Source organism: Mus musculus, chromosome 4 (assembly GCF_000001635.26).
Source record: "Mus musculus strain C57BL/6J chromosome 4, GRCm38.p6 C57BL/6J".
In the NCBI taxonomy this organism is placed as follows: Eukaryota; Metazoa; Chordata; class Mammalia; order Rodentia; family Muridae; genus Mus; species Mus musculus.
Genome location: NC_000070.6, coordinates 136995197 through 137022215, shown reverse-complemented (window position 1 = coordinate 137022215; position 27019 = coordinate 136995197). Strand labels below are relative to the sequence as shown.

General features: G+C 47.2%; 1 protein-coding gene across 3 annotated transcripts in view; it reads left to right on the top strand.

The window, feature by feature from the left end:
* Zbtb40 (zinc finger and BTB domain containing 40) overlaps nucleotides 1-27019 on the top strand; it is a 69089-nt gene that overhangs the window by 26605 nt on the left and 15465 nt on the right. For all 3 annotated transcript variants that reach the window (XM_006538763.4, NM_198248.1, XM_006538764.4), the window contains exons 2-12: nucleotides 3449-4192; nucleotides 4806-4939; nucleotides 14319-14481; nucleotides 15036-15178; nucleotides 20823-21015; nucleotides 21242-21322; nucleotides 22604-22740; nucleotides 23518-23719; nucleotides 24262-24395; nucleotides 26023-26191; nucleotides 26504-26965. In XM_006538763.4, coding sequence (XP_006538826.1) covers nucleotides 3496-4192; nucleotides 4806-4939; nucleotides 14319-14481; nucleotides 15036-15178; nucleotides 20823-21015; nucleotides 21242-21322; nucleotides 22604-22740; nucleotides 23518-23719; nucleotides 24262-24395; nucleotides 26023-26191; nucleotides 26504-26965 — 2515 coding nt within the window. In that variant the 5' untranslated portion in view covers nucleotides 3449-3495. The remainder of the gene's footprint in view (nucleotides 1-3448; nucleotides 4193-4805; nucleotides 4940-14318; nucleotides 14482-15035; nucleotides 15179-20822; nucleotides 21016-21241; nucleotides 21323-22603; nucleotides 22741-23517; nucleotides 23720-24261; nucleotides 24396-26022; nucleotides 26192-26503; nucleotides 26966-27019) is intronic.

Genomic DNA, 27019 nt, shown 5'->3' with positions numbered 1-27019 from the left:
TCAAGGTTTCTCCATCGTTCAGCTTTTTGGTTATTGTCAGGACCATGGCGCCTTACACACCCTTCAGATGCAAGCTGAAGCCTGGACTCCAGGTAAGGTTTGTTTCTATTTCCCGGGTGTCAGAACACATGAGACTAGTAGTAGATGCCAACAGAAGCAGCCATGATTATTTAACAAAAGCAGCTACTGTTTCTCTTCTATTTAAAGAGAAATTCTCACCCTTCTCTTACCCCATGGAGATACCACAATTTTGTCATCAGTGTAGAGTCCACAAATGCAAACCTGAGCTGTGCCCTCATTACCTATCTTCTTCAGTGTCATCTGGGCCATCCTGTCAGTGACCTGTGGGCCGTCTCTCTCCTCCTTCGTGCTGTTCAGTTCCTAAATCACTTGGACTGTCCTTCTGTTTCTGTCTCTAGCGAAGACCCTCGCTGGTTTGTTCTGAATCTCTTTTAATGGTAGAGTCTGCCTTTAGAATTATCCTCCTTAAATGCAGAAACACCACCGAAATAACATATTTAAAATACGTCTTTGACCATGTGTCTTTTTACCACAAATCTCTCTTTGCCTTAAGAGAAAACCCAGGTTCTTCCATGTGGCCTACTCACTACTGTGCGCAGATCCCTGTCTGCCTCTCCAGACCCACCTCTTGACTCTCTCAACCCCCTGTTCATATTCTAGCATCACTGATCCATTCACAGCCTTCCTGTACCCCAGGCCCCTGCTCAGGAGGACTCTTCTTACCTCTGCGCCTTCTGCAGGCTGCACTGCACAGACTGTCTCTGCCCTTGCCACCCACTTACCTCCTCATCTTTTAAGATGCAGCTCAGAGAGCTAAGGACGTGGCTTGGTGTGTAACTGTGCTTGCTACACAACATGAGGACCTGAGTTTAGATATCTGTGTAGCACATCTCTACTCCCAGCATAGTAGGCTAGTATTTGCATTTTCTTTCTTTCTTTCTTTCTTTCTTTCTTTCTTTCTTTCTTTCTTTCTTTCTTTCTTTCTTTCTTTCTTTCTTTCTTTCCTTTCTTTCTCTCTCTCTCTCTCTCTCTCTCTCTCTCTCTCTCTCTCTCTCTCTCTCACACACACACACACACACACAGAGTCAGTCAATACTCTTCCTCCTAGTTTTACTCCTTTTCTGGGCTCCTCTGTCCAAAGCTAGGTTGTTATGTGCCTATTGCAAATCCCCATCATTACATTTCCCTCTAATTGGTGTTTCTTTCTACCAAGTCTTCAGCAGGTTAAAGACCCTCTCCCAGTAAAGCTTAGGCATTACCTAGGACAGGTGAGGCACAGCCACCCCACCACATACCTGTAGGTGACGTGTGATAGCTGCAAACTGACCAAGTGTTTTTACCTGGCAATGTTCTAGGCGAGAACTATTTTGGATATATTGGGTTTTGGAAGATCTGCCTATGGAAACTTGATGATAGACCCCTGAATATAAAGCACAGTGTTCATTCTTGTTTCTTGCACACTAGCCTGAAGGTCATTACACACAGATACTATTGTCAGTGCATTGGAGTGTTGACTGTTGAGCCTGTATCTGTGACACCATGTTGGTGCCATTTCATTTGCAGCTGGCAATGGGAGCACACGCCTACAAACTGATTCCTCTATTTCCTCAGTAGTTTGGGAGGCAGATTCAGAGGCAGGGGGAGCAGCTTGGACTACAAAAAGAAAGACACTGTGTCATAAAACAAACAGAAAGAAAGAATGAAGTAGTTTCTGATTCCGAAGCATCTCAGATTACACGTGTTCCCCCTGTGTAGCCCTTGAGCACTGAGCTGGTGGAGGTGAAAGAGCCATCCTGGCATGAATGTGAGGAGCCCTGTGGCTGCCATGTGCTCTGTGTGATCCTAGGTCAGCAAAGAAGGCAGCTGAGGGCAGAGGAACAATGTGGAGGAGGTTAGGCAGCCAGTGTTAGTTGCATCATGGTGCAGTTCATTATAATAACCTTGGCTTTGATCTAACACTGAAGCCTTTAAGGCATTAGTGCAAAGAAATGCCTGGCTCTGGCTGTGTGCTAAGTAGATCACTCTGGCTGTTGAATAGAAGGTAGGGCGGGCAGAGGCATGGAGATCAGCTATGAGATTATTGCAGAAATCCTGATAATTGGGGGTGGTGGTTTAGATTGGCCGTAAGGAATGAGAGGAGCTAGGATTTACATATATTGCAAGTAGAGCCAGTGGGGTTTTGAAAGATTGGATCTAGTGTATGAGGAAGCACCGGCATCAGAGGTTCCTGTGGGTTTTTATTTCTATTTTTATTTTATTGGATGTGTATGAGTGTTTGGTCTGCATGTATGCCTGTGTACTGCATGCTTGCTTGGTTGCTTTGGAAGTCAAAAGAGGGATCCAGATCCCCAGGAGCTGGAGTTACAGACATTTGTGAGCTGCCACATAGATGCTGGGAATCAAACTTGGGTCTTCTAGAAGAGCAGCCAGTGCTTTTAACTGCTTCTGTCTCCACAGCCCCCATTATAGGGTTTTGGTGTGAACAGTTAGGATAGGATTTCTGGGAAGTGGGGAGGATCGGCAGGGAGCTTTGGAGTCATAAAGTTTCAGAAACCTGTAGGTTTCCATTTGGAAGTATTGAGAAAGAACACAGGAAGTTGATACACTGCATGTTGAAACCAGGAGTTAAGAGCAGGCTGGAGCTGGAGAAGCGATGAAGAATGCCCAGCAAAGGAAACAGGGAAGCCCAGCCAGTGAGCCAGTGGAAGCATCAACCACTTGACAAGTTTGTACAGCGGGGAGGTGATGGTTCCTGTCTAGTGCTATGCCAGCTGAGTGCTGGGACATTGGTTTTTTTTTTTTTTCCTTTCCGAGACAGGGTTTCTCTGTATAGCGTTGGCTGTCCTGAAACTCACTTTGTAGACCAGGCTGGCCTCAAACTTAGAAATCTGCCTGCCTCTGCCTCCCGAGTGCTGGGATTAAAGGCGTGCGCCACCACGCCCCCGGCTGTACTGGGATATTGTATGTCAGTCTTTATGTCTGTCCCTCCTGCTGGTCAGCACTCCTGGGGGAGGGAGATAGGAGGGCCATACAGCAGAGCAGTTACAGCTTCCAGATCAGCCAGTAGAGATGACAGGCCTTTCCATAGCTGGTTTTCCCTCAGCTACTCTGTGGAATGAGGAAGGGAAGATGACTCCTCTCTAGAGTCAGCATGAGGATCCAGTGAGACCGTGTATGTAGGGCATTAAGCATGACCCTGCCAAACTAAATCACATAACTGTCATATTTATGGGTAACTCAGGAGCCCTGGGACCCTGCCCTTCCCTGCTGAGCAACACTCATGGATGGATGGATGGATGGATGGGTGGATGGATGGATGGGTTGCTGTTATTGGATGAGTGAATTGTCTTTTGGCTTGTGGAGCATCTCCCCCAGGCTTTTCTTTCCTGAATGCCTGTTTAACGTAATCCTTTGTGGGTCTCTCTAGGTGGAGTCTGAAGGGCTAGAGGAAGGCGGCAAGGGCAGAGCCACAGCATGGAACTCCCCAGCTACAGCCAGCAGCTGCTTCTGCAGCTCTACGCCCTGTGCAAGGAGCAGCGGTTCTGTGATTGCACCATTTCCGTCGGCAACATCTACTTCAGGGCCCACAAGCCAGTCCTGGCAGCAGCCAGCCTCCTGTTCAAAACCCTGCTGGACAGCACAGACGCCATCTCCATCGATGCATCCGTGGTGAGCCCCGAAGAGTTTGCCCTCTTGCTAGAAATGACATACACCGGTAAGCTACCTGTGGGCAAGCACAACTTCTCCAAGATCATCTCCTTAGCAGATAGCCTGCAGATGTTTGACGTGGCCGTTAGTTGTAAAAACCTTCTGACCAACCTGGTAAACTGCTCTGTCCAGGGGCAGGTGGTAAGAGATGTCTCAGTGCTGTCCTCAGAGGCAGGGAACAAGGAGTCAGAGAAGCCACAAGTAGAAGCCCTCTCCTCTGAAGGTGCTGAGGAGCCCTCTTCTTCCCCGGAAGTTTCTGCCGTGCCAGCGGGCCCTGAGAAAGCCAAGACCCAGGACGTAATCAACATAGCTACCCAAGAGATAAATGCAGACCCTCCCGTTGCCCAAGAGGTTCAGGTGGCTGCAGAGATCACAGGGGCGACTCCTCACACAGCTGAAGTTTGTTCCCCTTCCCCTGTTGGACAAATCCCAAGTGAGACGAAAGAAGTCAATACAGAAGCAGGTAGCAATCATTTGATTTTGTATTCTGTTTCCTTTAAATTTGTATTTAATTGGAATATATACTTCTATTGCCAGTTACAGTATTTGGTAGGTTTTATTTTCTGAAATACTTTGTTTTCTTGTTGTTTGTTATTTTGGAACTGAGTCCTTCTATGTAGTCCCAGCTGGCTTGGAACTCGCCATGTAAACCATGTTGACCTCTAACTCATGGCAATCCTCCTGCCTCTGCTTCCCGAGTGTTGGGATTACAGGCATGCATTACCGTGCCCCACAAATGTTTTGTTTCACTGATAATTTGCCAAAGATCATGACTGGGTACTGTAGCCCATCACTGGAATCTTCCTTTAAAATGTCTTGTTTGTTGGTATTGAAAGTTGAAGTGGGCTACAGAGCAAAGATGCAGTACTAAGACAGCAATGCCCTGCTTCTCAGAGTGACCCAAGACTGTCACCAGTCAGATGATGTCAGGGAAAAGCCTCGAGATGCTGCCATCCTGCTTGTCCCTTGTGTGCTAGGTGGGCTGTCTGCGACTGAGGGCTCTCTTCAGCGGAAACTTCTTTTTCACCATTTCAAGTCTTAAAGCCCTGTGTTATTTCTTTCTCCTCTTCATTCAGAGTGCGAGACAAAGCAGGACCAACTGACTCTCCTGCTAGAGCATGAAAGCGTCTTCTCAGATGCAGCCTTGCTCACCCCAGACACCCTGAGAAGACTGGCAGGATGCTCAGAGATTGAAGGGCCTCAGAAGGAGGTAGGTGCCCTGAGCATCATTTGTCTCCAGCTCACTCACCTTCTCAGGAGTCTAAGTCAATGTCCCTCACAGGACAGGAAGGAAAATGGAAACGACCCAGATGAAATGGCCTCCCTCCCTTCCCGGAAGAGCTGGCCTGAAAGGTGGTGTGCTTCCAAAGGGTGGTGTGTTGTGATCACATGAAAGTCAAACTTCCTTTTTCACCAAATTTTGTTTTGTTCTTGAGACAGGGCCTTGCTCTGTAGCCCAGCCTGGCCTTGAACTCCTGCTTCAACCTCCCAAGTGCTAGGATTTCAGGTGTGTACGTGATGCCTGGACTACCACCAGTTTTGTTGTTTTCGTTGTTTTGTTTTGAGACAGGGGCTCACAGGAGCCCTGGTTGGTCTAGAACGCGCTGTGTAGACCAGGCTAGTCTCCAGCTCACAGGCATCCACCTGCCTCTGCCTCCTAACCTGTGTACCACCAGGCCTGACATTATCACCAGTTTTGGTCCATAATCACATGATTCCTTTCCAATTAATTAAGGATAAACTGAGGCAGAAGGTAGTCTCAGAGAACTCCAAATCAGAGAAGTAGAGCTCAGAACACGTACAGAGTATTAAATAGCCGCGCACAGCAAATGGCATCTCATAAGGAATATAGTGGCCCTTTCAAACACTAAAAACTCAATGATAAACATTTGTTTGGTAATGCTATGCTAAACTTGATAAATAATTTATTTCATTTAATCCTCACAGAAATTATGCTTCTATTTTTTGACCTGTTTTATGCCTGAGAATACAAAGCGGTAATATAGCTTGGTAAAGGCACTGAGCCCATAAGACTCAGAGAGCCAGAATGCAATCCAAGGATTCTGACTGATGCGTGAGGTACTGAGGATAGTGCTCAGGGGCTTCCTGTGTGTGAAGTTAGTACTCTCTCTACCACGAGTATGCATCAGCCCGAATTCAGAGCTGCACACTGAGTTCTCCTGATTCCAGCAGGGCAAAAGTGACCCATATGTGTGTGTAAACGCGTCGCCTGACAGGAAACTGCCAGATGGTTGTCATGCTGTGTTTTAGCTGCCCTTTTCTGTTTTCTGGCTGGCAACCGAGACCCATCTCCACCTGTGCTCGCACACTGCACCCTGCAGGGTTCATGCCACAGGCACTTAGAACCCACCTGCTTCCTTTGTCAGCCTCCATTCCCCTGCGGTGAGCTCAGCAGGTGGACCCAGCAGGGGGCCGATCTGATGGGGGCCTCGCTGCTTCAGGCATGTTAACTGCTAATTCTGTCAGGAGATGCCTGCCAGCATTTCATTGTTGTCCTGGCTCACTGTAGGTTGCTGTTTAGAAAATAAATTCAAGATTTTATATTGATTCTAACCATATTAATGAATAGTTGGCCACAGTCATAAATCGCTGCCTTGAGAGCAATGCTTTCTACAAGTCAACCCTGATGTCTCTCTGGGGGTCCGGGAGAGGGGGGAGGGGGGAGAAGAGGGTTAGAGGGAGGTGAGGGGGTGTTTCAAGTCATAGATCCCTGGTGCCCTTTGTCTGATTGCCCTGAAGGCATTATGCCTTTCTCTTTTCTGCACTTGAGTGTTCTCTTAACAGCTTACCCCGTCATATTTGTTGGTCTGTTACCTTGATAACGTCTAGGTGTGGTGCGCCTCATCGTGTTCTCCTTCAGGGCTTCTCTCACTATCAGCTGTGCTCTCGCTGGAACCCTTGTGTTCCTTTGAACTGTGTCTTTACTTTTAGATAACATTCTACCTAAAAGTGTCCATGGCAGGAGCCAGAGAAATGGGCCCAAGGGTTAAGAGTACTCACTACTCTTGCAGAGGACCTGGGTTCAGTTCCCAGCACCCAAATGGAGGCTCGCAGTCATCTGCAATGCTGGCCTCTGTGGGCATGCTGTGCACAAACACAATACACACATACACGCAGGCGGAACTCTCATATGCATAAAAGAAAAATAAATTACAAAAATTCATCTTTTTTTTTGTGAGTCTGCCGAACACTTCCCCTTTTTCTTTCTTTTCTTTCTAGTTCCCGTTCTTATCTTCTGATGACAATAACTTTAATAGCGTTTAGAAGATCCCCAAGTCCTGGTGGTGACCATTGCAGGCTTATGGGTTTTTTTTTTTTTGTTTTTTGTTTTTTGAGTTTGGAGGTCAGCGTACCAACTTTACAAACCACTTGGTGACTGTATTTAAAACTGCTATAGTCCATAATACAGCTTTAGACTTCAGAAAGAAAAAGGAAACAGTCTGTAAGAACATTAAGATTTAATTAAATATGAGGGCAGAGGATGTAGCTCACGGAAGAAGTCTTGCCAGGCAAGCACCAGGACCTGCGTTGGCTCCCCGGCACTGCACACACGACTTGCTGAGTCAGGTTTAAGGTTGGGGCGTTGTCTTGTGCCAGGTTCTCCCGCTCCTGTTCCTCTCAGCCAGCTCTAGAGAGGCACGCTTGGCTGCAGTGCACTGCATACTTTTAAGTGCACAGTTGCTACACGTTTAGTGTCTGTCCAGAAGCCATTCTCACAGTCGCAGTAGACATGCAGTACCCTAAGTCATCTCGTGGCCTTGAGCAATCCATCCCTCCATTCACCTTTCCCCTAATCACGTTGCTTCAACCTTTTCTATTCACAACCCCTGTATGCTTGAGAGAGCTTATGTGAACCTGGGAGCACAAGTATAGAAAGTGTGTGTAAGGCCAGTAGTTACTGGTGACAAATCCAGATCTGCATCTTAAAAGAATTCTTTGGTGTACAATACTTCATCACCTAATTATAGGCAAAAAAAAAACAAAAACCAAAAAACAAAAAAACAAAACAAAACAAAAACCCCAAACGATTGGCATACTAGCGAGAAAGACTTTATGTCGAGCGTTAAGTCTTGGCTGACTGTTTGGTACTGCAAGACGCAGGGAGCATGGTCAGCTCTTGGATGAGTTCCTGGCCTTCACAGTCCTGAGTGCAGAGAGCAGTGCCTCACACAAACTGGCACAAGTACCTTTAGGGCCATTTCAGAGATGATGTGAAAGTCTGCCCTAATCTCAAGCCAAAATTCATTTAACCTGTCTTAAAAAATAAAATAAAAGTCGGCAATTTAAACAGCAACTTGAGACGTAAGCATTCTAGCATGACACCGCCCAAAGTACAGTAATTCAGCGCTCATGGTGAGAGCTGTGGGAGAGAAACCTTCAGCATCCTTGTTTTCTGTAAACTTCGTGTCTCTTTAAGCAGAAACCTTAGTGTGAGCAGCAGAATCCCTGTAGCTCCAAGAAGCAGTAGCCCTGACTCGGAGCTGGTGTGCCTGATGCAGCGACCATGACACTGCCTGGCCTGCCAATGTGTTAAATGAGCTGTATACACTGTACGTTCAGAACTGAGGCCACAGTGACGTCACACTGTCAGACCAAGCATAGAACCTGCCAGAAACACAGCAGAGTCATTGTCCATTCGGTTTAAACTTTCATTTTCTTAATCATTTTGTCACCAAATCTTTGGTAACATCCCCAGTACACACACACACACACACACACACACACACAGTGATTTAACCCCTATTGGGCCCGGCTCTAGGTGACACGGATTTGCTGTCATTTAGATTAGTTAGTGTTGTCTAGTATCATGTAGGTGGAGTCTGGTGTGGGTAGGGTCTGCTTCCTTAGCATACTTTGTTGAGACCCAGCCATTCTGTTGTTCTTTCCTTCTTCTTACTGGGTAATGCGCTGCTGCAAGGCTAACAGTTTGTTTGCCCAGCTTGACTGCCTCCTTGTGACCTTGAGTAACCTCATCTTTATAAGGCTTCGTGTCTTACTTCATAAAATGGCAATGTCACCAGGTACTGTAGGGTCGTTATAACATAATTAGGATTATTTATATGGTATTCTCCATAAAATGCCAGGCACACAGCAGGATCTCAGTAGTTAGCACCTGCTGCCTTGGTTTGTAATCACCTCAGCACTCCTTGGCCTGAACAGCTTCTAGGCTTCCTTTTTCTTGAGTGCCCTATGGTGTCCTAGTGCTGTGTGCTTTACACTGACATATGAGATGTTTGTAGTGGTGGCCCCAGGCTGAATCTATCAGGCCTCTGTTCAGAGAGGTACCAACCTCTGAATTGTCCTCAGTCTCCAGGACAGTGGTGTATTCTGTATGGTCTGGAATGCTTGTTAAGATGTGAGCCTCCAGAGAGTCTGGTTCTTAGGTTGTGGGAATCTGCCTTCAACAAGTTCCCCAGTGGCTCCCACCTTGGTGTCTGTGGGCCATGGACCACGCTTGAGAAGCCCTGCTGAAGTGTGACCTCAGGATTCCCACAGTGAGGACAGAGAGCATGATGACTGTGTCCTGAAAAGAATCTATTTTCTCCAAAGATCGCTTGCTTGCCTTTGGTTCAGCTGAGCTACTGGTCTGAACCAGGCAGCTCTGATCCCTGATGTTAGAGATTGTCTCTCAGTGAAGACATCCTTCCAAGAGGCTAGCCAGCTCCTGGGTGGAGTCTTGCTGGAAGGCTCTTGTCATGAGCATATTCAAGAACTGTTCCCTGGAGCAGCATATTTGACGTTCTGGTACAACTATAGGGTTTGGCTTTTGTTGTTGCTGTGGCTTTCTTTCCTGTTCATACCTTTTTAGCTCCCAAGGAGTTTTGGATGTTTTGTTGTTTCTGTTATTGAGCTAATCAACATGACATAACTTGACACCACTAAAAAGTTCGCCATTTGAGTCCTGCTACCATTGGTACGTGGTACTGGGTTCTGGTTGAGACGCACAGATGTAGGATATACAACTGACCAGGGCTGAGTTCAGGGAGGTCTTGGGCTCCTGGTGCCCTGGTAGCTTTATCTCCCAAGCTACCTGATGAAAGGTGGCAAAGCCATTCCCTAAGCATTGATCACTGAAACATGTGAGGCAGGGCGCTGCAACCCAGTTCCACAGCTGGACTGTTCACGCCAGCTCTCCTGGGGCTGGGGTGTGAGTATCTCCTGCCAGACGGTGCCCAGTCAAACAGCCACTACCATAAGAGAAAGCTGGCAGTGACTGCTGGCTGAATAAAGGGTGATTCAAGCCAGCCCATACGTTCTTCAGTTTGTGCCAAAACTTTTTATTGTCTTCCTCCTTTATTCCTAGCCATGTCCCTGCTTTTAATTAATTGTATGTATAGCAAAGCGATCTTTGTCAAGAACAAGGAGCTGACTTTTCCAGTATTGATTTCTGGGCTGTCTGATTCACTTAGACTTTATGTCCTAGAAAGACTCCCAGAGCTGAAGACCTAGTGTTTGTTCTCCTTCAGCTGCATTGCAAAGGCAAGCTAGTTTCCCCTTCAGAGAATCCAAGGTTCTCAGGGCTGGCACTGCTTTGCCTTGTCCCCTGGCACAACTCTTTGGTGTCTGAAGGACAGTGCTCATTGGCTGGGGTAACTCTCAGAGCGAGTGACTGGTGATCATTTCACAGGTCGTGAGAGGTGCAAGCAGCTGGTATTTTTGCAGATCTCCACTGTTCCTCAAGGCTGGTCCCCACAGCTACAGAAAGACTTGCAGGAATAGGGAAAGGTTCAGTTAAACGCGGTGTGAGCACCTGCTGCGTACCAGTCTCCAGAGTCATCACATAGACTAAGAAGAATGGCATTGCCTTGGCATTGCCTGTGCTCCACTCAGTGTTCAGTGGCTGGTTCTGGTAGGTCCAGTAGCATCCAGTTTAGATGCATTTAATGTGTCCAGTGTTTCATTCAGACTACTCTGTGTGCTACCCTATGACCCTCAGCAAGTTCCTCAGCCTCTCCCGTGCTCATCTAGAGCGGCAGGAGTGCATCCTGGGATAGTTTGAGGAGTGATGTACACAGCAAGTCTGCACTCAGGCCAGGATGGTGTGGAACTATTATGATCTGTATTGTGCTTGTTTTCATTTATTTATGGTGCTACTGACCAAACATGCTAAGCAGGCACTACCCCAGAGCTACACCCAGCCCCGCCGTTGCTGTCCCCTGGCTCTCAGTGTGAACGGGAGGGCCTAGGTGCACAAACTTCACCCAAGCAAGTGTAAAGCCGAGGCAGAAGCAGGTGAGATAATCACATTAGTCCAGTGAGAAGGCCGAGGGAAGGGACAGATTGGATGGTTTTACTGTGTCATAGAAGGAGAATTAAACACCTATATTTCACTTGGTAACTTTGACTGCTTGTGTGAACATATGGATGCTGGAGACTGAGCTCTGGCTCTCTGCAAGAGCAGCAAGTGCTGTGAGCCACGAAAGGATAGAGTACTGAGCTAAGTTCTCTCCAAGCTTACTTTTGGAGATGAATAGAAACCATAAGAAATCCTCATGTATTTAAGAAGTATACATGCAACTGTATTATGAAATTATGTTTTGGTGACCTCATGGTTTTCAAAATAAACTTTTGCTAAAATAGATCACATAGAATACCATTGACCCCTTAAGAGTCAAGGTGACAAGGTTGTATTTAGTTGGGATCTTTGAGTTCTGCTACATGGTAGCAGCCCTGTGCAGTATAAGACACCCTCTTGGCATTCCCTCTAGGCCGAGCTGCTGTTGCAGAAAGGGTGGCCTGCACTGCAGGAGGCCTGCAAACCTGGAGTGCCAGCTCTGATGTGGATGCCCACTCGGTGCCGGAGTGACGAGCAGGCCTGTTCAGGCGCTGCCGACTCCTCCTGCCCCTTCACCAGCCCACTCCTGCTTCTCCTCCCAGGTGGTCACCCAGCACCACTGCTGAGCAGTGAAGTTAACAAATGTTTTAATTTCACCGCTCAGTAGTTCTGCAAAGGGAGAGACAGCAGAGAGGATAATGAGAAGCCCTTCAGAAGCCACCGATGGTGGGAACTCCATTCCCCTCAACTCAGATGATAATGCCAGACACAGTGGATGCCCTGAGAGAATTTGAACTATTCAGAGAGCCATAGGTGAACAAAGGAAACAGCCTGGCCTGGGATACAGTAAGAAGACTGGGTGACATCAGTAAGAAAGGGAGGGAGGAGGAAAGGAAAATAGAGGAAGCAGAGTGTTAGGCATGAAGAGCCACTGTGAGCTAGCTACCTCTTCTTATGTGAGGTTCACTGTTAACATTCAGCAGCCTGGAAATAGCGAGCACCTATTCCCACAGGTTCTGCAGGTCAGGAGTCAGGGGAGCACCTAGCTGGTCTTTGACTTGAATCTCACAAGGCTGCAGCTGAGTGTCAGCTAGCTACTGCTGTCTCCAGGCTCAGTGACACAGTATCTTCTATGTTCTCCCCAGGACCTTAGCAGGTTCCAGAAGGCGTGCTTTCATAGGACACTCTGCTGCAATTGGACCTGTCCCTTCTTCCCAGGGACCTCTTCCTAGGGCAGTTCAAATATAGTGGCTTGCATCTCCCAGAGCAAGGTAGAGAAGGACAGCAGGTGCACAGAGCAAGTCCGTGTTTACACTTACACTGTCACGTAGATGCACACCCGTGCTCAGGGGCCACACAGAGAAGCCTAGTAACCCGCCTCCCAAGGGCTTACCCTATTGCTTATGACATAGTCTCTTCTTGAGAAGTAAGTCAGTCATGTGGTTCAGCCTAAGGGTGCAGAGCCTGGATGCAGAAGTAATGGGAACTATTTCTCATGCTCTTGATCCCAAGGTTCCTACCACTATCAGTGAAGGGCGTTCTAAAAAGATGGTAGACAAACTAACAAAACAGATGAGAAGTTGAATTAATTTGGCCAAATGGGGTTTAAGCATTCACCTGATGTCTTTATTTCTCATTCATTGTTTTTAAAGTAGAAGATCTGTTACCTAAGGTTAATGGAAATCATTTACTATAGTAAGATCTTTATGTAGTTTTTTTTTTTTTTTTAATGCGTATGCGCCTACACATGTGCAGTGTGTGTTCCGATGCCTGCAGGAGCCAGGAGAGGGCATCAGGCTCCCCTTGATCCAGAGTTACAGGTAGTTGTGAGCGTCCCAACATGGATGCTGGAGACTGAGCTCTGGCTCTCTGCAAGAGCAGCAAGTGCTGTGAGCCACCAAAGGATAGAGTACCGAGCTAAGTTTTCTCCAAGCTTACTTTTGGAGATGAATAGAAACCATAAGAAATCCTCATGTATTTAAGAAGTATACATGCAACTGTATTATGAAATTATGTTTTGGTGACCTTATGGTTTTCAAAATAAACTTTTGCTAAAATAGAAATATTAACTCTGCCTTCTCATTAACTCTTCTTTCCTCCATTTACACAAGAGATGTTCTATCAGACCAAAGAGAGGCATGTTGGTTTTGTTGATTTTGCCACTGGGGTTGCTGATATTTTACTGTGATCTGAAATATTCAAGGTTTTTCTTGTGGCCCTGAGACCTGGAGCTGAGGCATATCTCACAGACTTGTGTGGTTCTGGTCACAAGAGAGAACTGGAGATTGGAACCTCTTTTCAGAATTGTCTGGGGGAAGAAACAAGAGTTGACAGGAGGCTGGGGCAGCCAGGCTGTATGACAGTTCCCTGTCTCATCAAAACAATGTTTAGGCCAGTCTTACATCCTGCTCTGGTTATAGGGATGGGAGAAGGCTGAAAGTGTCTGGCCGCAAACACGGGTTTCTAACCATGGTGCTTCAGTGTTACTGATGCCAGGGAGCTGTGATACCAAGGCTGATGGGTGCCAAGTGTTATTGAAGGGTCAGGGGGGCACGAGCTGAGGGGCAAGGCGGGCCGTGGGTGAGTGTTGGTTCCAGAAGAAACTTGGACACTTTCCTTTCTGAAATAGAAGCAGCGTTACCGTGGGGTAATTACGATGAGAATCATGTTCTCTGACAGCTGGCACCTATAAGCCAACACATTGTTAGCCTTATTACAGAGTATAGCTAAATGTAATAAGGCCCATGTCTTTCTAAATAGTCTATCATTCAGAATGTAAATGACTTAAAGTGTTCTTTTTTCCTAACTCGCGGATTTTAATTGCATTCTCAAATAGTAAAATGACAGTTCATTCCATTTGAAATTCAGATATCCTTGCCTGAGAAATACCCAGTGTCATAAGATTCAGAAAGGTATAATTAGGTGAGAAGTGCATTGCATTTGTTAAAAATATCCTGTACACCTACTATGTGCCAGGCTGTGCTTCTTGCTGAGGCTGTAGAGCCCTAGAAGCGAGATTGCTGCCTTCTAAAAGTGTCAGTGTAGAAAGCAGTAATGAATCAGTCACAGCATGTGTGTCCAGTGCAGAGGAGGAGGAGGGCTGTGGGACCCTAGGGAAGGATGGAGGATGGGCGTGGTCCCCAGAGGTGGAGCTGGTTCAGTTGCTCTGTTTATAAGCTGGTGCCATGGGTAAAGATTAATGGAGAGGTGTGAGGGTCAAGATGTCAGAGCCCTCACGCCACACAGGAGTTCTTGGAGGCAATTAATCTGTGTGTATGTGCTTGGTTCACAGACCATAATAGAATGTCTCACGAGTGAAGGAGGCAGTTCAGCGTTCCAGAGAATTCTGGACAAAGTGCACGATGGGAGCCTGGATGTGCAGGTGGCTCTGTCTCTGGTGAGACTATACCAGGAGTCTACACCTGCAGAGAAAGTGTCTCAGATTCAACCAGAAGGTAGGAGGGCATTCTGGCCACCTAGGTGACCCAGCTTAGAGCTCCAGCCAGTAATGCGTATCATTGGTGGCTTTCGCATAGGTCTTTTGCCATCCCAGAAGCTGCATGTTAAATATGCACAGGCGCCATGTGAGGCTCCACGTCTGCCCCAGTTATCTAGGCTGGTACCTCAACAAGCTGAGGCGACTGTCGTTGTCTTCTTGCCTTTCAAAAAGCCGCACGTCCAAAGCAGGGCCTCAAGTGACTGGTTCGCAGCCAGCACTTAAAGGCTGAAGTTGCTCTCGTTCAGGTTAGGTACAAAGCAGTGGCCTTGCCTACCAGACGTTAACCTCTGGCTGGCTTCGAAGCTTTGTATTTCCACAGATAAATGAAACATTTTTCCTTTCATAGAGTTTAAACAGAATAATAAAGTATTTTCCTCTCCAAAAGTGATTCTGCATTCAGGTGCACAGAAGCGCTTTACTATTCTGTTAGATCTCTCTCGACAGACCACGCTGTCATTTCCTTCAAATTGACTAGCTTCTCTTGTGTGTCTCTAATTCTTTCTCCCCCAGGGAGCGCAGGAGAGGGAAAGACCTTGTCTGTTCTGCTACTGGAACACAAAGAGGACCTGATCCAGTGTGTAACACAGCTCAGACCTATTGTGGAGTTCCTGGAAACAGCCAAGGAGGAATTCCTGCCAGATTCCGAAAAAAGGGTAACTGTGTCGAGCCACCGCTGCAGAGCTTTTTCTAGTGCCTGTGCAGCACGAGGCACTTTTTGCCTTGCAATATTTTGATATCTCCTGCATAGTAATCACCTTGGCTGCTCTGAGGTTCCTGACCCATGCTCCATTCATTTCCTGCCATAGCTTCGACCATGCACTTTGCAACACAGGGCACCTGGGCAGATGGGTGGACAGATGATCCACCGTGGCTGGGATTCTAACTTTACTAGAAGCAACTGTAACAAGAGTTGAATGTTAAGGGACATTTGTAATTATGATGCTTTCCTTGTTTACAGAAATGGTACATGGTTAATATAGAGATAAAGAGGAAAATAAGCAAGTGGGGAGAACCTTGCTAGGGACTTCCCTCTGTCCTTGGCATCCTGAGATGGGAGCAGTGACCACTCATGGCCCTTCTTTGCTACCCTGTTTCTCTCTCTATGGTGTGGCCTGGGGAGCGCCGCTCTGGTCCCACAGCATCCCACACCTCGCTCACTCCTTACTCTTGGGCATTTGTTGCCAATATTTTGGTGTTAGGAGATGATGTTGCTGAGGACATCCTTTCAGGCAGAGCTCTACCAACTCCTCAATATTATTTCCTTAGGGTAAATTTTAAATGGAGTTTTAGAATAGAGCTTAAAAGTTTTTGTAGGCATTGTCACATTGCCCTTCAGGAAGGTCACACCAGTTTATTCTCCCAACAGCTAGCTGCTAAAACCCTCATAAAACTGCTGGCATGAGTTCTCAGGGCAACTAGATAACTGTATTTGGTGGTATTATCGATTTCAACTTTGTGCTAAAAATATGTCTGTCTAGAAGAAAGGGTAGGGAGAGAGAACTTTAGTGGCATTGCTTCTTAAACTCCAGAGTATCTTAGATGCCCAAGAGAGATGTTTCAGAACCATTGGTGTGTTAGCACTGGGTTCATAGTGAGCTGGGTCCATTTGTCTGAGTCATCTTAGGTTGAAAATCCAGGCAGACAGACAGATGGGGCAGCTTCTAATCTCAAAATTGAATTTTAAAAATCATGATATATTCAAGTTCTGTAAGCTTCGTAGACAGTGCTGCTGTGATGGGGAGTGAGCTGGTGCTCCCTCCCAAGGTTTCAGATCAGAGGTGATCTTAGGCACTCGTTTTTAGTAAGTCGCTCCTTGCACTAGATTCCCCATTGATAGATTTCATTGATTATTCCTCCCAGCCCTTCGCTGATGAGCCAGGCTGAAAGTGGACTTTGCGCTTTAAAGCAGCATTTAGGCAGAGCCAGCCCCAGCTCTGTGCTCTGCTGCAGGATAGACCACGCTGTCATTTTCCCCTGTCACTTTCAGTTTTCTTGACAAAACAGCTGCAGCAGAACTTAAATTAGTTGCAAATCACAGGAACACTTTTTAAGCTGGGGTCATAGAAGCCATAGCTGCTGCTCCTGGGAGATGCAGGCAGCCCGGTCCAACCCACTATAGAAGAGACTATTGAGTGCAAGGCCACAGCCTCCTGTCACCATGGGGAACGAGTACCAGGCCTATCAGAACTTGTTTTATCAAATTATGCTTTTTGAGCTTTATCTGTAAAAGCCTTGACTTCTTTCTGTAAAAACCGAGAAACAACAATTTCTTACTTCAGGACATAAGCTTAGCAGTTGCTATAGCTGCCTTTGGGCTTGCTGCTTAGCAGTCTGCTGAGCAATGTACTAAAGGCTTCCAGTGTCCTGAAGTTTGCTTCCTGGGACCTTACTGAGGCTGAGGCTCTGCTGGGCCTTCCGGCCTGAGCACATTGAGAGCATTCTCACCACTGTGCAGATGGCAGGTGGCCGATGGCAGCACACTGTCGCTTCTGAAGGCACACATGTGTCCTTAATGGTCATGCTGGTCTCTGTAAGCAGCAGCTCTCACAGAATCCTCAGAAGGACAGTGAAGGAGTTGGTTTGCTTATCTTCATTTGCAAGTGGAGAAAACAAGCTTTTAAGATGCGTTTAACTTGCCCAAAGTCACCCAGCCCAGCCCAGCACGAAAAGCAGCGCTGAGGTCCCAGCTGGGTCATCTGGCCTTTGTGCTGCTTCACTCGGCATCAGAAGGCTGCTTAAGAGTGAAGGGGTGGTGTTGTGGTCACTACACGTTTTAAATACAAGCTCTTAAATTTTAAATTATGGTTCATTTAGTCAGTATCTACCATAGACTTTATCCAAGGAAAAGACGGCTGGTTTTAAAGCTCAATTCATTCTTTTAGAACGTAGCTAATTTGATAATGGCAGCTGCTGGCATGACAGATCTGCTTGACTGTCTCCTGAGAGCAGGCGTTTCCCAGAGGAAGGCTCACAGATCAGTCACTGGTTGCTGTGGATAAATACATTGAAATAGTCTCCTAATTTCCTGGTTCCGTAAGAGCCATGCTATGCATATTGAATCATGGTCCATTAAGAAATAGTTCTCAAGGCCAGCCTGGTCTACAGAGTGTGTTCCATGACAGCCAGGGACAGAGAAATCCTGTCTCAAAAAAAAAAAAAAGAAAGAAAGAAAGAAAGAAAGAAAGAAAGAAAGAAAGAAAGAAAGAAAGAAAGAAAGAAAGAAAAGAAAAAGAAAAAAGAAAAAAAGAAATAGTTCTATTGGGCTGGAGAGGTGGCTCAGCAGTTGAGAGTGCTGGCTGCTCTTCAAGGGGACCTGGGTTCTACTCCTAGCACCCACATGGCAGCTCACTGCTGTCTGTAACCCCAGTTCTAGGTGATCCAACACCCTCACACAGACACACATGCAGGCAAAACACCAATGCATATAAAATTGTAAATACAGTTTTTTTAAAAGAAGAAATAGTTGTATGGTAGTAGGAAAGTATCTGTGATGGTTTTTTTTTTATTGTTGTTGTTCAACACTTTTACGAGAGCCTTGTGGCCTTTTTGCTCAGAAAATCCATTGACAAACCAAGAATGAGCAAGGGAAGTGGGAGCCCCAGGCACATAGAGCATCACTAGGGCTGACAAGGCCAAGATCTGGCTACAGTGGGAGACCCCATCTCAAGATACAAAGTCAAAATTGATAGAACAGGACACCCAATGTCTTTGCATGAACAGTGCACGCACGCATGCACACACACACACACACACACACACACAGAGCACAGGAGTATGAGCATGTATGCACACAAAGAATTTAACAAAAACCAACCAAACAAACAAACAAACAAACAAACCACACAAAGCTGAGGGGCACACACTGTAATTTTAGTACTCAGTAGGCTGGTGCAGGAGGATTTCCCTGTGCCAACCTGGGCTGCAGAGTGAGGACCAGGACAGCCAAGGCCGCACAGTAAAGCCGGTCTGCACAAACAAAAGGAAAGATTTTATAAGACAAATAATTTGAAAGAACAGCTTATTCTTACCTTTTTAAGTATTCCAATAAAGTGGAAGTAAATAAACAGAATTGACTTTGGAACAGAGATAGAAAAGTGTTTTAATAGTGTTAAGTGCTGTCTTGGGGTTTTACTGCTGTGAACAGACACCATGACCAAGGCAACTCTTTTTATAAGGACAACATTTAATTGGGGCTGGCTTACAGGTTCAGAGGTTCCATTATCATCAAGGTGGGAGCATAGCAGCATCCAGGCAGGCATGGTGCAGGCTGAACAGAGAGCTCTACATCTTCATCTGAAGGCTGCTAGCAGAGTACTGGCTTCCAGGCAGCTAGGGTGAGGGTCTTAAAGCCCACACCCACAGTGACACACCTACTCCAACAGGGCCATACCTTCTAATAGTGCTACTCCCTGAGCTGAGCATATATAAACCATAACAAGTGTGTGCTCATTTCTTAGTCTCAGTATCTTAAGCAGACAGAATCCAAAGAGCTGGTCAGGTATGCATTACTTACTGGATCACACCAGCCAGATCTGAGGTGCTTTCAGCTAGGTAGCACTTGAGAGGCTGAAGCAAGAGAATTGCCTTGAGTTCAAGGCCAGCCCGGGCTATATAACAAGTACTAGGCCAGTCCGGTTTCTAAAATGGTTTTCAAACAGTGCAAGCTGTTGGCAACGGACTGCACACAGGCTTGCCACTGGGGAAGAGTTTCATGGAGCTATTTCTTTGGAGAGTAAGGTTTTAAAACAGAATAGAGAAGGGACTATGACAAGTAGCAGTACTAGGGACCTGCACAGCAAAAGTCATACAGGTAGCACAGCTGCTTAGTAAGAGCAGCAAAGCTGAGCCTCATGACATGATCTCCATCACGAAGGCTTTCACCCTGGTCCTCATTGCAGCACACGGCATACATGTGTGCGTGCGTGCGTGCATGGGGAGATTTTCGTATTTGTGCAACTTGGAGATATTAGGTTATGGGAATTTTCTTATGAATCATTTATGCCTTCTCTCAGGAGTATTGCTTCTGAGTTTCCTCAAAGTCCTGAGCAGACTGCGCCTCCCGCTTCTAGGGAAATAGCCTTCTCTGGCCTATTTAAAGGTCTTCCTTGCACCTTGGAGGTTGTGACTCACATGAAAACTCCAGAGATCCCCTTATGAGGCTCTGGCTTCAAGATACTCTTGGAACATCTGCCCCTGTACTTACTCAGGAACAAGATACTCAGAACAAAGTCAACTTCAAAAGGTCAGCAGATCAGACCAGCCCCTTCCTACTGTATGATCAGGCGGTTATGTGGCGTATAAGCACATGGTATACCCCTCCAGGGAAAGATACAGCAACAAAGCTAGGTTGGCTGGAGTTATCTCTGCCGTACCTAGGGGCTTATACTGATGGACAAAGAATGCCGTGGAAAAATAATAAAAGAATGAGGTGTCAGGGCCTCCCTCAGAATAGTGAGCTCACACAAGGCCATTGTGGTGTCCTGTAGCCAAGGAACAAAAGATTAGACATATAAACAAATTCTACGAAGATATAATACAAATATTGTATTATACCAGAAATTAAATAATAACTGTAGCAGCTTTGGCCTGAGGATTTTTCTTGAGCCTAATGACAGTTGGCACTCTGACTACTAAGAGTTAATAATACACACTCTGGACATGGCAATCTGCCTAGGCTGGCTTGGAGATTTTCTTTCTGTCTAGTGCCCTTGAAACTACAAGAGCTGTCAGCCTGAGAACGGGCTGTCATTTACCATATATATTTGCTTTGGCAAAATATGCCTCTAGATTCTTAGAAGTTGGGTTATGGGGTTGATGAGGGAAAATGATTTGTAAAAGATAACTCTGTTCTACCACAGTTTATCGATGATGACTAAACTTAGGACCCCAGACATACAAGAGGAAGTTAGACATGTGCCTGGGGACAAAAATGATCTGATCTATATCCCTTGGAGCAATGTGAATCTATCCCTGCCTACTGTGTTCTGTATAAACAAAGAAACAACCTGACTACCAGTCAGTCACGGCTGCAAGAGTCTCCTGTGCCTGATTCAGTTCTTCTTCCATCACTCCTTCCCTTCTTCCCTCCTCTCTGGAACCAGGTCGACTGCTAGGGCAGCCATGGTTACACCACCCCCCCCCCCCCCCACACACACACACACACACCGGCAAGAGACTGACTTGGGAGGGTTTGGAGGTGGGCATCCTATACCACTCTCTAGCTGGCTTTTCCGGCTGTGTGTCAGATTCATTGTGAATTGCAGTAACTGGTGTCTGCTTGATTGCACGCCCCTGCAGGTGATTCAGAGCTGCTGTGAGGGCAGAACACCCAAGGAGATGATAGAGAATTTGTTGCACAGAGTGACTGAAGAGAAGACCCTGCCTGCCAAGAGTCTGGTAAAACTCCTCCAGGCTGTGAGGACAGCATTCCCAAACCTGGACCTCCTGCTGGACAATTTGCAGAAAGGAGCGGGATCAGCCGGCACCACAGGTACTAGCTAATTGTTCACTCTCTGGACAGGAGTTGCCTGTACAGAAAATCACAGCTTAAAGCTGCCTTCTGGCCCCATGCCGGGAAGATGAGACACACGTTAAGAAATGGCATTACGAAGCAAGCTCACTGTCGCAGATCAGTTGGAATCTGAGGACTCTTCTCCATTAAGCTCCCTCCTAGGGTCTCTGTGGTTTAGATTTATTAATGAGCCCTCCTCCTGCAGGCCTGGCCAGAGTCTCCTGTGAATCAGAATGGACAGATGAGCCCAGGCCAGTGTGCATTCCAGCAGACCGCGTGGATGGATGTGAGTTCAAATCCTGATTGTCCCCTTCCCAGCTGGGCGCTACAGTCCCCAAGTTCCCCCACCCCCACCTGTGGTGTCCCTTAGCTCAAGGGAGTGATCCTAGTTCAGTTCTTAGCCCAGCTGGAACTTCTTTGCCCTTTTCCCAGAGTATATATGATCAAGATAGCTTTCAGAAAAAAAAATGGATTTCTGGGAAACAGGGGAGCATTTCCCAGCTTATTATAATACTTACGCACCCAGTGGGGCAGCTCCCAAAATGGAGAAGAAAATAGGCTGTTGTCTTACTCCCCAAGTCAAGGCCATAGATTGCCTTATCTTTTAGTTGTATGGTTGCTCCATTTAACAGTATCAAAACATTCCCTTGTATTTCTAAAAACTCCAGTCTCCTTTGAAGGCTGTGTACTTTTTTATCATAAAGCTGTGCATGGCGTGTTACGTGTGCCCTGACCTGGACTGATGTATAATGGGAAGACTGGAGGCCACCGTGCCATCCATGTCTGTCTGATATTAAGCACACAGCTTCACTTTATGAACCCCACTGTCCCTGGAATGAGTGTAAAAATTGTCACATTTATTTTTGTGGCTATTGTGAAATAACACCTGTTAGACATTTAATGAAGGACCTGGCACATAGTAGGCCATCAGCAGATATTAGTTGCTGCCTTTACAGTCAGTCCCATTATCAGGCTCCACAGTGTCAGAAGTCCTTTGCCTTCAGGATTTTTTTAGGCTTAGTTTCCAGAAGTGAATTTACTGGGTCAAAGAGGAAAGTAAAAACGTAACTACATATAAAGTAAGGGGCACGCAGATTGCTGCACTTTCTTTACCTTTAAGGAAATGGGACTTGAGAAAGTAGCTGACAGTTGGGCTCAGGGGCATCTGAACAGACTGCACTCAGCTTCCCGGACGCTGCCTTGCTGGGGATGCTGGTGTTTGGGATCACCACATAGATCCTTTATAAACCAGGGCATTATGAAGAACACAGTCTGTACACCAGAGCCGCTTACAAATGCAGCGTCCTCATTACCCGCCTGCTGGGCAGTCACTGCCTTCTCCCAGCCACTAGCCTGTTTGTACGACCCTGAAGCTCTGGTGAGTCTGTGTAGACCAGAGGAGATCTGAACCCTGTGTGTGCAGCCCCAGGCTGGCCACGGGACTGTGCTCCACAGTAGAAGCAGCTCATTGCTGCTGTTCTCTCTCACTTGTCTGTGACTCTTGTCTTCTTAGAAGCTCTCGGCTGCCTTTGCATCAAGCATTATTGTTCTGATGCTGTCCTTACAGCCTCCCCTAGCCCTGATGCTTACGGAGCTGAGCTGTTGAGAAAGTACCATGAGAACCTGTCTGAGATTCTCATAGACAACCAGGTGCTGCTGAAGGTGATCTCACGGATGCAAAGCTTAGCCCCTGGAGACAGAGAGGTGAGCAGCAGGGAGGGGCTAGGAGGGGGGTACGACTATGTATACACACGCATTTCCATTTTCTATAAATACATATACACAGCTATGTTGGGAAATGCCAAGAAGGAGAACTGGAAGGTGACTCCTTTTCTAAGGGAAAGTGCCAAATAGAATAGATGCGGTTTCTGATGTTAACGTTTTGTTTATTTAGTTTGTAGAGTGAACAGCTTGCAGGAGTCAGTCCTCTCTTACCGGGTAACTTATAGGGATCAAGCTGAGGTCATTAGACTTGGTGGCCAGCGCCGCTGCTACCTCAGCCATCTCACTGGCCTAAATAGTCGCCATTTCTGTAGTTATAAAAAACGGCACTCATGAGAAAGAATGATACGAAATCTGTCTGTATCCATGGTTGGTAGCACATGCCTGTGATCCCATCACAGAGGAGACTAAGGGAAGAGGATTAGAAGGTCAGTGCCAGCCTGAGATGTACAGGGAAATCCTGCCTAAAAACCAAACCATACAAAATCCACACACACAGACACACACACACACACACACACACACACCATTCAGCTAAAATTACTTTGTGTGAATATATGTTAAACGTCACACCAAGGGCATGATGTGTGTTAAATAAGCCTCCTACTACTCTGCTGTTTCCCTGACTCCATACCCAACTCCTGACACACAAAGCCCATTTGAGTTGAAAAGCCCTCTGCTCCCAGAACACAGGCTCACCTGTCTTGCCAGCAGCTCAGGATCAGTCTTTTACACCTATGTTTGTGCTGCACCTTGAAGGTCATGCAGACCCTCGTGAAACAGGGCTCTGGCTCGGGTGGCTTCAGTTCCCTGATGTTGGCAGCTCTGGAAAGGCAGACTCTCTCAGCAACGGCCATTTGGCAACTACTGCTAGCAGTTGAAGAGACTGAGACCCGCCCACTGAACCTGCTCTTGGAGGAAGTAGGAAAGGAGCCCGGCGCTGGGGCTTTCTTCCGGGCAGGTGAGTTGTCTTCCCTTTGCCTTGCTGTTGCCTATAGAGGCAACTGTTGACCCCCAGGAAGTAAGAAGACTCTCTTATGGTTGCCACCCATGTCCCTCCCCTCAGGAACCACAGCAAATAAGTTGCTGTGTTCTCCTTCACAGTGGGTTGACCGTAGGTGACCAAGGTGCTATGTATTTGAGGAAGGCAGGAAGAAAAGATTTTGAGTGTGTTCAGAAATGTGGCATTTGAAGAGCTAGATGGTGAATCCTGATTCAAACGTGGCACAGCACCCACGTGCGTGGGAGCATCAGGAGGTCATGCAGGCAGAGGCTTATGTGTCAGAGGAAAAGCAAGTGAGCAGTTGTGGTCAGGGATGTGGGTGCGGCCATCTGTCACTATGTATTACTGTGCTCTGGCTACAGTGCTGGCAGCCATTCTCACACCTAGCCCAAGTGAAGAGACAGATGGGCTGTATGATGGATGCGAAGAGTAGAGTGGACAGGCAAAGGAGAAAACAATGCCCCTGGTTTGACTGAGTGTCCAGTTTCCCTTCCTTTCAGTGACTGCCCCAGAGAGCACAGTATTGGAAGCCATCCTGAGGCACAGCAAGCTGCTCCGGGAAGCCATCCAGCAGACAGCGGGGTGTGAGCGCCTTTCTTCAGAGGAAGAACACCTGGCAGAGACCGTGCAAGAGGTGGGGAGCGAGGACAGGTGGAGGTTTGTGGGGCATGGAGTTGTGTAGAACTTTGCAGGGTAGATGCCTGGCACCGTCTTCCTTCTCTGCAGCATGCCTACTGCACCACTAGCCCTTCAGCACCTTTGCCCTTTAGCTTTCCAGCCCTAAGTGGCAGGTGATGTCATCCCCTTTACAGAAGCTCGGGCTTGCACGGTTGTGTTTCTCATGGTGAGTAAGCGGTAACCCAGTGTCCAACCCCAGAGGGCACATCTTAGAATGGCTGGGACAACTGAAATGGTGACTGTGTCTACTGTACTCTCCCAAGCAGCTAGTCTCAGATGCAGGAAGTTGGTCTTAATGTGTGCTTTCTTCTACTTCTTGGAAGAGCCAAGATAAACATAGATAGAGCAAAGCTTTGCCCATATGGGGCAGCAAATAGTGCCAGCTCATTTTCTGCGAGGCATCTCATACTGACCAGCATCCCAGAAAAATCTCCATGGGGGCTGAGGAAGACTAAGAGATGTCTAAATCCTGTCACGTACATCTGGAACAGAGAAAGATAATGAACATGAAATTAAACTATAGATGTACCTGGGGTGTCCTTTTGATCCGCATAGACAGAGGGCAGGTTTCTAACCATCCCCACCGGTGACAGCCCCTCCTCAGTCTGGCTCTCAGACAGGAAGAAGGCAGCACATGCTCCCACAGAGCTCCAGTGGCAAGGCTCATCTGCCCACCTCTCTCCAGAGTGCCACACACTTCAGAGCTGGGGCCTCTGCAGTTGATCGTTTTAGCCTCACTAATTAGTCCCCTGCCTGCCTGCAGGGACATCAGGTTTATTTAGATAGACTTGAAACGAGCGAAAGTAAAATGTCTTCCGCAGTGAAAGTTCCATGTGGCCATCTGTGATGGTCTTGCTTTATTTTCTCAGTGTGTGCTGACTCTCTGCCCACAGTTCCAGCATTCTGAAAGAGGACAGCTTTGAAATCATTTTCCTGGCCTCTTTAAAGCCCCTATTTGAACCTGCTTTAAAACGCCGAGTTTCTTTATGAAAGAAAATGATGTTTAAAAGGGTACATCTAAGTGTCTAAAAATATGAAGCCACTCTTCATGCAGAATTACTTCTAGACATGGAGACAATTATATATTATGAAAAATTATCTTGATCTCTACAGAAGCAGCTGCTGCCAAATGCTGTAGCCCACCCATCACCATCCCCCTCCTGTGGTGACTTCTAGAATCCTCTACCCCTCCCCCCAGGCTTCCTGTGCTCACTTCTGGGATCTTACAGCCCCTCTTCCCGGGCTCACTTCTAGAACCCTATAGCCTCTACCCCGACCCCCAGCCTTACTGTGCTCACATCTAGAAAGGCTCTTTGGGAGGTGCCTGGTGCTGAGCCACAGTTCTTACAGGAAACATGGTGCCTCCGTTTGTTCTCTGCACAACTTGGTATGTGCGTCCCTCATTTGCATTTTGCTTATTTTCTTATCCTCTGAAAAACAGGGTTCTCTACGTGTCTCAGAGAGAAATATAAACCACCTAAAGATGGTGCTGTGTCTTCTAGAATTCAGTGTTTCTGCCCTGATGTTGAAGATCACGGAGACAATCTGATGTTAACGAAGCTTGGTGTCTGGTTTTCGTTTAGATGCTGAGCATATCCTCCGAGACAGTGAGCCCTGAAGCCTCCCTGAGAGCGGTGCTGAGCAAAGCCATGGAGAAATCTGTCTCGGCCTCTGTGGTCTGTCACCTCCTCTGCAGTGTCCACAAGTCTTTCCCTGGCCTGCAGCCCCTGATGCAGGAGTTGGCACATGTTGGTAAGGAGCAGGGTTTGAGGGCCTGCTAAACCCCGGGGCACTTTCTATATTGAGGAGAAGAAACAGTTGCTGTAAGAGGATGCCGTGCTTCAAGATATTTGCTCCTTTTGTGTGCTCTTGGTACCTAACAGCCAGGAGTGCAGGTGTGACATGGCTCTACTTGTGTTTAGTGGGAAGTAAAGATGACAGCTATATGACTTCTGAGTTTCCTGAGGACCTAGTTAATCTCCAGTCTCCTCTAAGGGTGTGTTAGGGAAGTTGCAAAGCATGATAGAAGCCGAGCCCTGGAGCTGTGCGTCTTCTCCTGCGCAGGTTTCCTTACCAAGGAAAGCGGAGAGGAGAGGTGGAAGGTGACTGATGGCCTTCACCCTGGAGCCAAGGACAAAGTGGAGGAAGTGGCCAAGGCAACCGGAGAAGACTGCCAGGCCAATGAACAAAAGGAGCAGGGAGAGCCTGGGCCCGTGCCAGAGCAACCGGAGAAAGACACTTCTGCCTCCCCAGACTCTGCCAAGAAGAGCTTCGTCTGCAAAGCCTGTGATAAGAGCTTCCATTTCTACTGCCGTCTGAAGGTGCACATGAAGCGCTGCCGGGTGGCCAAGAGCAGGCAGGTGCAGAGCGAGGAGGGCAGCGAGACCAAGGGCTCGGAGAAGGGGCTGGAGAAGCAGCAGCCGGACGCCCGCGGCACAGGTGGGGAGCCCGATGCCCCCAAGAAGAAGAAGAAGCGGCTGCCAGTGACATGTGACCTCTGCGGAAGAGAGTTTGCCCATGCCTCAGGTATGTTAGAAGGCAGCCATGGCTGTAGATGCTGTCGCTTGGGTTCCGGCATGG